Source organism: Rhinolophus hipposideros, assembly GCF_964194185.1.
Source record: "Rhinolophus hipposideros genome assembly, chromosome: 21".
NCBI classification, from domain to species: Eukaryota; Metazoa; Chordata; class Mammalia; order Chiroptera; family Rhinolophidae; genus Rhinolophus; species Rhinolophus hipposideros.
The window spans coordinates 44,633,861-44,646,838 of record NC_138067.1 but is presented as its reverse complement, the minus strand read 5'-3'; the positions used below and the strand labels follow the sequence as shown (position 1 = coordinate 44,646,838).

Here is a 12,978-nt window from a genome sequence, read left to right as displayed (position 1 = left end):
CCTCAGCTGACATCAATCTGCAGCCCCATGAGCCACAAGTGCATGGCCAAGCTGCTTTCAAGTTTCTAACACAGAGAGACCACAAAAAATAACAAGTGATTATTTCTGTTGTAAGCCACTCAGTTTTGGGGTGATTTGTTACATGGTACTAGCTGACTAGTACACCCTCCCAAGACTGCTTATCTCTAGGTTTTTCCAAGCCTTGTAAATGGGAATAGCATTTACATAGTTGTAATAATGTAAACACTTTTTTTCTGGCAACTATCTCTATATTTATTTTTTAAGTTTTTTGGTGGTAAAACTTACCTAAATTGCAAGATCTTAAACGTACAGCTCAGTAACTTTTTTACTGATATATCCACTCAAATAACCACCACTCAGATTGAGGTACAGAACTTCTTCAGCGCCCGTGAAGACTCCCTGGTGTCCCCTTCTAGTTAATACCCTACCGAAAGGATGACCACAATTCCAACTTCTGTAACTATAGGTTCATTTTGCTTGTTCTTGAACGTAGCATGAATGGAATCATACAGTGTTTTAGTCTGTTTGGGCTGCTATAACAAAATATGACAGGCTGGACAGCTTATAAATAATAGAAGTTTACTTCTCACGGTTTCAAGAGCTTGGAAGTCCAAGATCAGTTTTGGGGTGATTTGTTACAAAGTACTAGCTGACTAGTACACCATCCCAAGACTGCTTATCTCTAGGTCTTTCCAATCCTTGTAAATGGGAATAGCATTTACATAGTTGTAATAATGTAAACACTTTTTTTCTGGCCAATTAGGTGTCTAGTGAGAGCCTGCTTCTTGGTTAATATATGGCCGTCTGCACTGTGTCTTTACATGGAGGAAAGGGTGAGGGGGTTCTTTGGGGTCAATTTTATGGGCACAATGGGCACAAATCCCATTCATGAGGGCTCCGCCTTCATGATCAGTCACCTCCTAAAGCCCCACCTCCAAATACCATCACACTGGGGAATGGGTTCCAACATATGAATGGGGAGAGGGGCGGAAGGACACAAATATTCAGTCCATAGCAACAGCATATATTCTTTTGTGTTTGTATTCTCCACTTATTGTTATGTCTGTGAGAGTTTCTCATGTTACTCTGTGAATTATTCCTTCTTATTGCTAAGTATTAATCCATATGAACACACACCATGGTATGTTTATTCTCATGGTAATGGACATACAGGTTGTTTCCAGTTTGGGGTTGTCATGAATAATATGCTATAAGCATCTTTCTGCCTAGCTTTTGGTGACATAAAAACTCATTTCTCTTGGGTGTACCCAGGAGCAGAATCCCTATGTTCAGCTATAGTTGATTCTGCTAGCATTTTCCCAAAATCATTATACTTTCATATTCCCACCTGTAATGTATCAGAGTTCCAGTTGCTCCACATCCTCACCAACACTTGTCATTGTCAGTTTTTTTAATGTTAGCCATTCTAGTGAGAGTGTAGTGGTATCGCATTGTGATTTTAATATGCATTTCCCTGATGAGAAATGATAATAAATGCTGAGTATTGATCTTACCAAAATTATTACATATGTATACAAAAGAAGAAAGGGGAAGAATGTGTGTAAGAAGTGTGGAAAAAGGGAGGAAAGAGAGTTAAATCCTTATTTTCTGTAGTGGGAAGACAGAGGATAATGTGTAAAATTGATAGATCAAGAAGTAGTAATACAAATGTGTTCCCTAGAGAAATGGAGATAATGCCAAAATTATCAACTAAAAGAAATGCAAGTGGTTGCCTCTTGGGAGGGGAAAAATGGGGAAAGGAATGGTACAGGATTGCTTTATCTTGTATAATTATTTGAGTTTTAAGTCTCAAAGTGTGTTTGTGTGTGTGGTTCTTTGTATGTGTGTATACAAAAGATAAAAGAAATTCCTGAAGGAAGAAAATACAAGTGACGAAAAAGAGAGAGAGAGAGATGCTCAATAGCATTAATCAGGGAAATGAACATTTCAACAACAATGAAAAAGTATTTTTCATTCTCACGCATCAAATAACATGGAGCATTGGTGAGGTTGTGGGGAAACGGGTTATTAATGTCCCTGCTGTTGGAAACTTACATCATTAAGAGCTCTCTGGGAAGGAATTAAGCAATATGTGTCAAGATCCACAACTTACATCTGGTGGTTGCATTATAGTTCTAGAAACTGACATGCAGATATTATTGAGCAAGTACACAAAAAAATACATACGTACACTGTTGTTTGTAATATTGAAAAGAGGGAACAATTTACACGGGGTGTGGGTTATACGATGTTACATTTCTATTCTGGGATACTATACAGCTGTTTAAAGAGTGAGGAATATGTAAGTATAAGGTGTGAAGGACACTGATGTCTGCAACTTAATTGGGAATTAAGAAAATGAGGTGCATGGAGGAACGGACAGAGCAGTGTGTCTCAAACTTGGCACTATTGACATTTGGGGTCAGGTAATTCTCTGTTGTGGGGGGATGTCCTCTGCATAGTAGGATGTTTAGCAACTTCCTTAGCTACTACCCACTAGATGCCAGTAGCACCCACCCCAGTTGTGACAGCCAAAAATCCCCTGGAGAGAAAAGAGCTGCTCAGTGGAGGACCACTGGGATAAAGAGACGGAGAGATGGCTAAAAATGTGATAACATAAATATAGCAAAATGCTATTGTAAAATTTAGGTGGTATATAAGTGTTCATAGTAAAATTCTTTCAATTTTGCAGTATGTTTGAAATATTTCATAACTAAATGTTTGAGAAAAAAGAATGAGGTAAATTTATATGCTCTGATTTTTAAAGACATGCAAAAACATAATGTTAAGTGATAAAAATCACACCAAGGAATTCAAGCGAACCATTTTATGTGACATTCAAGAACAGGCACAACTAAGCTGTGGTCATGGAAATCAGGGTATTAGTCAAGGGGACATTGACTGGGGACAGTGACAGAACCTTCTAGGGAGCTGGCAATATCCTGTATTTTGATATGGATGGTAATTACTCAGGTATATGCATATGTACAAATCCATGAAGCTGATTATGTAAATGCTCAAGTGGTTTTTTTTGTTGTTGTTTGTTTGATTTTAAGGAGGGTGCAGCTCACCCTTAAATGCTCCAACAGGCAACCTTGGTGTTATTAGCACCATGCTCTAACCAGCTGAGCTAACCGGCCACCTTTAAATGAGCAAGTGTTTAGAGGCAACTTATTCTAAATACAGAGAGTGCCAAAAAACTGTATACACATTTTCAGAAAGGAAAACTGCATTAAAATTGCAATACTCAATATATACCGATAACAAAAGATGAATACAAGTCACGTTTGACTTCTGCAATTAAAAGAGGTGCTCAAAGTGGTTCCCATCAGCGTCCAGACACTTCTGATTACGGCGAACTACTGCTTGAGCAACGTTGACCAAAGTATCCACTTGTATACACTTTTTTGGCATCCCTGGTAAATATAATAAAAATGGGTTGCTAGATGGATAGCGGGACAGACAACTAGATAGATGTGTAATGAAGAGAGCCCAGGAAAATACATTAATTGCAGAATCGAGGTGGTGGGTCATGGGGTTCACTATATAATTCTTCCAATTTTGCTATATGCTTGAAAAATCATAATGTCAGGGAAAATAAAGCCATAGTGCTCTGCACTTAAGATTTGTGCGTTTTACTATATGGAAGTTATATAGTTTTTTTAAAAAGTCCAAGGTATACGGTTAAGTGGGGAAAAAAGTTGCTAATCAATAAATCAAGTCAGCTTTTATTTACTTTAAAAAATGTGCCTGCTAGGGGCGGCCAGATGGCTCAGTTTGTTAGAGCGCGAACTTTTAACAACAAGTTTGCGGGGTGGATTCCCTAATAGGCCAGTGAACTGCACCTTCCACAGCTGGATTGAAAACAACAGCTTGAGCTTGGAGCTGAGTCGCCAGTGAGCGGCTGGTTGGGTCAGTGGTTAGAGCGTGTCGCTCATAACCAAGGTCGCTGGTTGAAGTCCCACATGGGCCAGTGAGCTGTGCCCTCCATAACTAGATTGAAAACGACTTGACTTGGAGCTGATGGGTCCTGGAAAAACACACTGCTCCCCAATATTCCCCAATTAAAAAAAAATGTGCCTGCTGATGTTGGTATGTAAATCTAAGCTAGAAAACCAAAAGGACAGAATAGAGTGTCTCAGAAATGCTTGTGGCCCAATGTTCAGTGGATTTGTTGAAAAATGCAGTTTTTTGGGCTCCATCTCAGGCCTTTGGAATCAGAATCTCTGAGGTGGTGCCCAGGAATCTGCATTTTAACTAGGTTTTCTGATGCTTGTTAATGATTGGGAAGCTTAATGGGGACGAGGGGCGGGACGGGGCAGGTGAAGACACGAACACTGAATTATTTTTATGCTTTTTCGATGATAGTGGGGCTCTGGGCAATTTTTATCTGTGTGTGTGCTTCAGTGTTTTCCAAATAAAACACTAAGACTTGGGTCCTTTCCTCGAGGTCCCACTGAATATGGGACGCAAGGCGTTTGTCTGACCCTCTCTCCCTTCCCCCACTCCTTCACCAACACCCAGCCCATCTCTTCGCTTGCCCAAGAAAACCCTTGTGGTGAATGAGTCTCAGAAAAGTGAAGTGAAAGTTACAAGTAAAAGGATGGGGGCAGGGGCGCAGAAGACCCCCACCCCCACCACGACCACCGAGGTTGGGAGTGAGGCGCGATAATGACACTTTGCAACCCTCCAAAAATACTCCCCATTCCCCCCCCCTCGCCCCCCCCCCATGTCATCCGCTGAGAGACTTCAGGTCCTGGTCACCTCCGAAACCAGGAGATGGGCGGTGAACAGGGTGCAGGGTGGAGTCTCAGGGGAAGAAAACGAAGCTGCAGGAAGCCTGGGGCCACACACAGGTCCCCAGAAATGTTTCTGTCACCGCTGCTGTTGCTGCTGCCGCTGCTGACGGTGGAGCCCACCGGGGCCACGCTGATCCGGTACTGGGGACCCCCACCACCCCTAAACCTGGGACAGACTCTCCCCTTCTTGCCCTTCAAGTCTGGGGCGCCCCAGCTCAGTGACTCCCAAGCCTGGCGCCCCGGACTGCTATCTCTTGGGTTCTGGCATCTCCATACTGGGTTCTCACCCCTGAGGGCCCCACTCTGATATCTCCTAGGACCCCAGCCTTTTTAGTCCCAGATCCTCCAGCCCCAAGAGCCTTGACTGGGGACCCCTCTCCCTCCTCTCGGTATGTGTTTTTGGGAGGTCCCTGTGGATCCCACCCAGAGCTCTGATGATCTGGTACTGGGGTCTCCAGACATGTGACCCCCACACACACCTTCACAGAGGTTGGAGACCTAGGTCTATAATAGTTAAACTAAGACTCCCCCAGATTCGCATCTTCCAAACTGTTTAGGTCTCAAGAAGTCCAGTTTGGGGAACCTCAATGACCCCCCATCTGGCCTCTGTTCTTCCCCCTAATCTCTCCCTTCCTCTCCTCTCCTCTCCACACCTACTGAAACTCTCCATGGGGGAAAGGGGCACACTCTTCCAGGAAACCTTTTCCCCACTTCACATTCCTGGGGCTCTCAAAGACTCAGGAGGGGGGGAAGGAGCAAAGATGTGAGTGGGAGGCAGGGCTCCAAGCAGTGACTACAGGCTGGTAGGAAAGTGTTACTGCACATGACGTTTGCTAGCCTGGTGTTTGAACAGAATAGGTCACAGCCATTTCCCAAGTCAGTGCAAAGAGCAGTGATTTTCTGAGTGTTGCCCTGGGACCAACATCTGCAGGACCAGGGAACTTGTTAGAAATGTACATTCTCAGGCTCCCTTCCAGACCTACTCAATCAGAAGCTAAGCCTCCTGAATTTTAACACTCAGTCTTGGGTGAAATCCAGCCTGACACCTGTTTTTGCAACTAAAGTTGAATGGAACAAACCCAGCCATGTTTATTCATTTACATGTTGTCTATGGCTACTTTCATGCGAAGCTGACAGAGTTGAGCAGCTGCATGAGAGACAGACCACCTGAAAAGCCTTTACAAAAAAGTTTGCCATCTCCCCTGCTCTAGGTGATCTGCTTCATGCTAAAGTTTCAGAACCACTGACAGAGAGTTACTTTCTCTTTGTTAGTGGTTGAATGGAATCCATTCTATACATGTTCTACAGCAGAGCCAAACTGTACCCATGCAGGACATTAGGTGGTCTTCAGTTTTCAAAATTAGACACATATCTTTGCGTGCTTGTCCCATGATTTCCTGTAGATGAAATTTCAAGAACTGAAATTGAATTGGGTTAAAAAGTGTGTACAATTTTAAGGCCCATGATACATATTGTTACCAAACAGTCCTCCACAAAGTTTCTACAAGCCTACACCCCCCAGCTAATAGTGAGTATTCATAGTTTTTTGCCAGTCTGCAGGGTTTCTCACTCTTGGCATTTGTATTTTGTTGATTACTATTGAGGTGATCACCCTTCCATGTGTTTAGAAGCTGCTTATACTTCTTTCGCAAATTACTTGCTTATGTCCTTTGCCCATTTTCCTACCGAATGTCAAGAACTGTGAAGTTAGCCTGCCCCAATTTCATGGCAGTTAGAAGACACAAGACTCCCAGGTCAGAGACAAAAGATAGTTTTCTACTTCAAGCAATTAGTAGTAGCCAGACTATTACCATTTGTGTCATTTTTCTGAACCCTCAGTTCCCATAGGGTGAAATGAAGAGGGCTGCCTGATAGCTCCACATGAGTGAGGTGCATTACAGGAGAGGAACTGTAAGCTTGGGGAACTTGAATCTTTAATAATAGATCATAACCCTGCCTGCCCTTTGGCCTGGGGTGGGGGGACACTATCTCTCAGGGCTGTTCACTAAACGAAATCCTTGACAAGACCATCTGGACACAGGCAGTCAGTGTCTCTGCAGAAATGCAAGAGACCCATGGAGAATTGTCTCCCGATGCTGTTATTGTCTTATTCTTATTTATCTGTAGAAGCTCTTTGTACATAAGAGATATTAACTCTGACATACAGCTAGTAATTTTTCCCCTAGCTTTTTTTTCTTTTGAGGTTTAAAATTTGAGAGTCACACTCATCAATATGCCCCCCATGATTTCTAATCTTGGTATCATGCTTAGAAAAGGCTTCCTCTTCTCAGAGGTATTTAAACACTTCATTTCCTTCCCGTGCTCTTACAATTTTATTTTCACATGAAGTCATTAATATATCTGGAATGTATTTTAGTATAGTGAACTTAGGATATGGTGCTTACATTCCCCCCCCCCCAATGGTGGGAGAAATAGTCTCCAAAATCGTGAATTGAAGCATGCAAGGGTTTTTGCAAAGGCTGGTTTTATGTTAGGGTCTTTAGAACACTTTGTGAGTGTCCATTCTCTAGGAATGGCTCATTTTATGTTCTTTGGAATATCTCTTATTGAAAGGTTTTGGGGAAAGTCTGTTTCAGATGGTTTGCTCTTGTACAGTCTTGGGGAAATTTATCATCATGGTGTTTTGTAGCGTTTCCTGGAAGCTTGTTATTGTAGGTTTTCCGGTAATGACTGTTATTGCACGTAGGGCCATAAGGATATTTGCTTTGTCATTCCATTCTATTTGGGAAAGTCTGATAGTGTCTCCAGAAGGGTAGCTTCCTAGCTGTCAGTATCTTCCTCCCCACAGGATCCCTCTTCGCCGAGTCTACACTGGACACAGGACCCTGAATCCACTGAGGGCATGGGGGACCCCACCCCCTGGAGGCAAGCCCACCTTTGTACCTCTCTCCACGTTCATGAATGTGAGTCACAGCCCCACAGCCTCCACCCTCCTGGCCTCAAGTCAAGCTCTTCATTTACATACACTCTCTCGTGTTTTGTTTTTATTTTGCCACCAGGTCCAGTATTATGGGGAAATAGGGCTGGGAACGCCCCCACAAAACTTCTCTGTCGTCTTTGACACTGGTTCCTCCAATCTCTGGGTCCCGTCCAAGAGATGCTACTTCCTCAGTCTGCCCTGCTGTGAGCTCTCATGTGGGAGAATAAGGCTGAATTGGGGGTGGAGGAAGAAGGGAGGCTGGGCCTCAGTTTCCCAAGGGATTTTGAGGCATCCTTCTCTTCTGACATGCCCTCACATGGGAGACTCGGCTCCCCTAATGACCCCTTCCTGACCTTCTGACCTAGGGTTCCACCACCGCTTCAACCCCAAAGTTTCTAGTTCCTTCAAGCCCAATGGGACTAAGTTTGCTATTCAATATGGAACTGGGCGGCTAAGCGGCATCCTGAGTGAGGACAAGCTGACTGTAAGTAACCTTCGGCCCCAGGAAGGCTTGACCCTGAGAGAACCCCAATGTCTAAGATAATCTGGCTTAGGGAGGGTCCTGAGGAGGTGGGACTTCATGGGCAAGTGGGTGGGGCTTAAGTGGGGAGGAGGGGCTTCATGGGTAAAGAGGCAGGGCTTCCGAAACAGAGGCGGGGTTTCCCAAGCTTGAAGGCAGGCTTCCTAGGTAAAGGGGCGGGCTTAAGCGGGGAGGCAAAGCTTCCTAGGCACTTGGAGTTGTTTCCAGATGTTCCCAGATCTGGGATTCATGCCTTGATTGGGGAGTTCTCAGGGATATGTAGGAAGTGTCCTCCCAGTAGTAACTTGCCCCATTTGAATCTCCCCCTAGATTGGGGGAATCACGGGTGCATCAGTGACTTTCGGGGAGGCTCTGTGGGAGCCCAGCCTGGTCTTCATTTTTGCTCACTTCGATGGGATATTGGGCCTCGGTTTTCCCACTCTGGCTGTGGAAGAAGTGCGGCCCCCACTGGATGCACTGGTTGACCAGGGTCTACTGGATAAACCTGTCTTCTCCTTCTATCTCAGCAGGTAATGGGGAGGGTCTACCTTCCTATGAGTCCTAGCCACAAGGAGGAAGTTCTGCCTGCCTTCAGGAAGCCCCAATAAAGGAAATTCCACCCTCCATTCAGGAAGTCACTGAGCTACTCTCCAGTTAGGAAGTCATCCACACAACACAGGAAGTTCACCTATCCAATATAAGAAACACCTGAACCCTATTCAGAAGTCCCACTCACTAAGCAACACCTTAAGATATACTAAATTCACCATCAGTTAAAATGCTCCATGTTTTCAACTCAAACCAGGAAATTCAATGCCCTATCCAATCAAATACTCAATTTAAGTACCCCCTCTTCACATAAAGAAAGCCCAAATTCCATTTTAGAACGCACACAGGAAGTCAGGAATTGCCCATTTTAATCCAAGAAGTTCCACTTTCCTTTTAGGAAGCTCAGCCTTATGCTCAGAAAGTCCCAGCGCTTTCCAGGAAGTGTCCACCTCCCCTCCCGGAGGCCCATTCCCCACAAACAGAAAATCCTATGCCCATTCAGTTACTCTGATGTCTAACCTACGCAGGAAGTCCCACCCCGTTTCCATCACTCTCAGCCAACTCAGGAAGTCTATTGCCTCTGAATCTCAAGACATGTAATTCAAAATGTCTCCCCATCCACCAGGAAGTCACCCCGCTTCCATACTATCACACCTTCCAGAGCCAATTCAGGAACCCCAGTGCTCCACTTGAAAATCTCCCCCAGGAGAAGTTCTAACTTCCACAGCCAAATCAGGAAGTCCCACCCCCACTCCAGAAAGTCCTCAAGACCCTAAACTCCTAATCCCACCAGGAAAGCTTCATTTCTTTACTTCTTGCCTTGCTTCCAGTCCCAACATCTGTGTCCTGCCTGCATCTCACTACTCCATCTAGAACACAGAAACCACCGCACTGGCAGGAAGTCCCTTCCTGGGTCACTCCTGGGCTGGCAGGGGAAACTCTGGTGACACTGACAGCACTCTATCTCTACAGGGACCCTGAAGTGGTTGATGGAGGAGAGCTGATTCTGGGTGGCTCAGACCCAGCACACTACATCCCGCCCCTCACCTACGTGCCAGTCACCGTCCCTGCCTACTGGCAGATCCGCATGGAACGGTGAGGGACCTGGCCTCCTAGGTCTGGGAGGAGTGGGCTGGAGAGTGACCTCCAGCGTTTTCTCAGGGGAAGGGAACTGGGGATCTGGACTCTTGGCTCTAATGACCATCCCATTCCACCTCACAGTGTAAAGGTGGGCACAGGGCTGACTGTTTGTGCTCAGGGCTGTGCTGCCATTCTGGACACAGGCACATCTCTCATCACGGGACCCACTGAGGAGATCCAGGCCCTGCAGGCAGCCATTGGGGCATTCCCCCTGCTGCTGGGGGAGGTGAGGACCCGGTGTCTGGTGGGTGTGGGCCGGGCAGACTGATTGGGATTTAATGGTAGACACTGAGCAGGACGCTGGGGCCCGAGGCTGGGAATCAGGTGGCCAGGAGGTATCCCAGGGCACAAGGTACTGTACCTTGTGAGTGACAGGCTGTGGCGGGGGGGGGGGGCAAGTGGAAGGAAGCGAGGACATCTCCCAAGTGTCTAGTCTAAATGACTCAGTGGACGGGAGGAGATGATGACGCAGGTTTATTCAGGACTGGATGGGAGTGAGGCTAGGAGACCTGGGGATGTCTGGGGAGGCGTGGGAGAAGCTCAGACATCATATTTAGGGGCTGTCAGCCCTTAAGACAGTAATCACAGCCATGGAGGAGGGAGCCCTCCCTGGGAGAGAGGAGGTCCCAGGAACAGCTTTGGGGAACACCCCCATGGACTGAAACTGGAGACGGGGCAGGCACAGCCAGAGGCAGGGAGGAGCACCTGGAGAGTGCAGGCTCACAGAAGCCACACAAGCGTATTTCAAGCATGGAGTGGGGTGCAGTGCACTAAGAGCTGCCCACCCACTTCCACCTCAGGAGGTCCTGCAGTGTCCAGGCAGGGGCAAGGTCCTTCTGGATCTGAATTTCTGCGACTCCATCATTGTGCACTTTGGCACTTGAGAGGGTGGAGGACACTCAGTTCCTGAGGTTCCAAGTCAAGTGCCTAGGACTTTTATGTAGCCTTGTAGGAGCCAAGGAAACCAGGTAGAGCATAGTGGTTATGGGCATGGGTTACTCAGGTTAGAATCCGGGTCTGCCATTTACTGGCTGTGTTGTCCTGGACAAGTCACTTAGCATTCCTTGGCCTCAAGATAGGGTTACTGACACTCACCTCTTAGGCATGTTGTGAGGACTGAAACAATTCACTTAAGATGCTTAGAACAATGCTTTGATGCCTGTTGTTGCTGTTATCTCTCCTGTCAAGTGATATACACTCATTCAACCTTGTCCTCACCATTCCTTTCCTTCCCAACAAGGTTATTAATACTGGTTTTTAAAGAAGATAAACTTCTTGGGCTATGACTAATGGCCTTACATTACTAGGTTGGTGCAAAAGTAATTGTGTTTTTTGCAATTATTTTTAAATTTTTAAACCTCAATTACTTTTGCATCAACCTAATACATTGTTAGGTACTTGGGAGTGGTGGGAGTTGAGGTAAACTGGAGAGCACATGCCTCATTAATCTAAAAAGAGCAGCTCTCAACTACTCAGTTCCAGCCAAGTATTGTCATGTGAGGAAAGCCAGGTTTGTTGGAGAAACCTGAAAACATTATTTGAAAGCTCCTGTTTGTAAATAATAATAGCACTATGTGTCAGGCATTCTTCTAAGCTAATTTCTTTCTCACACAACCTTCCTGAGGTATTATTATCATCTATATTTTCAGATTGGAAACGAAGGCACACAGAGGTTAAGTAACTTTATAAGGTTGCACGGCAGCAAACGCCCCAGGACACAACCAGTACCACCATGATATACAGTTGGTAACTAATTTTTAAAACATTTTAGACACAGTGTAAGACAAATTAAATACACCTGTGGGTGTACAATTAGAGGAAGAGAAGGTTTGTTCAAATGGGAGCCTAGGGTAAGTGGCAACAATTATACAGTGTGAAGGAAGAGATGGTAAGGCTAGAGAAGGCAGCAGGGCCTGACCACATAAGGCTCTGAATACGTAACTGCCCAGTATATGTATGGAACTGGGCAGCCACGGAAGGAATTTGAGCAGAGCAGGAATCCCTCATCTCCACTTGTTCCTTTTCTGCCTCAGTATTTCATCCAGTGCTCGATAATCCAAACGCTTCCCCCAGTCTCCTTCAACCTTGGAGGCGTCTGGTTTAACCTGACGGCCCAGGACTACGTCATCCAGGTAGGTAGCCGTAACAATGACGTCAGAGGGACGCGGTAAGTTGGGGTTTGAGAAGATGGAGCTAGGAGTGAGACCTCAGAAGGACCGAGTAGCTGCAACAGAAAAGTTGCTCGTACCGGGGTAGTGGGCGGGGCAAAGCTTTGGCTCCCAGGGAAGAGGCGGGGTCGGTGGGCGTGACACCCAGTGGCCTGGCGTGACACCCAGTGGCCTGGCTTGTCACTTTGCAGATTTCTCGGGGTGGCGTCCGCCTCTGCTTGTCTGGCTTCAGGGCCCTGGATATACCTCCACCCGAAGGGCCCTTCTGGATCCTCGGCGATGTCTTCTTGCGTAGCTATGTGGCGGTCTTCGACCGAGGGAACATAAAAGAAGGTGCCCGAGTGGGGCTGGCGCGCACTCGTTCTCGCGGAGCAGGACACTGAGGTGGTCCACGCAGGCGCAGTTTTCTGATTGACGCCTCGGTTAGACGCCTGCGCACCGGAGGGTAACTGAGGCCCCTCTACTCAGTAAAGATTCACTATTTCCATTTAACCTACCTGGGCCGATTTTTTTTTTCAAACGCGTGATTTTTGGAGAAAAATTAATGTCCGGCATCTGGAGTTAAGGAAAGGAAGGAGAAAGGTATCGCTCCTTTTTTCCAGGGCTCACACTGGTGCGATGGTCTTATACCACATATCCCATGAAACCCCTCGTCTATATTTCCTCTCATCAAAGGCGCCAGGCACTGCGGAGCATCACGGACATTGTAGTTCAGGTTGTGTTTACGGCCTGCTGGAGGCGGGCGCAGCCACAACATGCGTGGGAGGCGACAGGTCGCGACAGCAGCGACAGGTGGCAGTGGGGGGTGGCTGAAATCGTAAAGGGTTTTCCATCCCTTGT

At 46.2% G+C, this 12,978-nt stretch overlaps 1 protein-coding gene across 1 annotated transcript; it reads left to right on the top strand.

The window, feature by feature from the left end:
• Positions 1 to 4,585: 4,585 nt before the first annotated feature.
• On the top strand, positions 4,586 to 12,643 carry NAPSA (napsin A aspartic peptidase). Its single transcript, XM_081031209.1, has 9 exons — positions 4,586 to 4,958; positions 7,630 to 7,744; positions 7,841 to 7,964; positions 8,127 to 8,245; positions 8,612 to 8,811; positions 9,803 to 9,925; positions 10,052 to 10,196; positions 12,004 to 12,102; positions 12,330 to 12,643. Exons 1-9 carry the CDS (start codon positions 4,801 to 4,803, stop codon positions 12,519 to 12,521), a joined length of 1,275 nt encoding a protein of 424 aa, XP_080887335.1. The 5' UTR covers positions 4,586 to 4,800; the 3' UTR covers positions 12,522 to 12,643.
• The last annotated feature ends 335 nt before the right edge of the window (positions 12,644 to 12,978 follow it).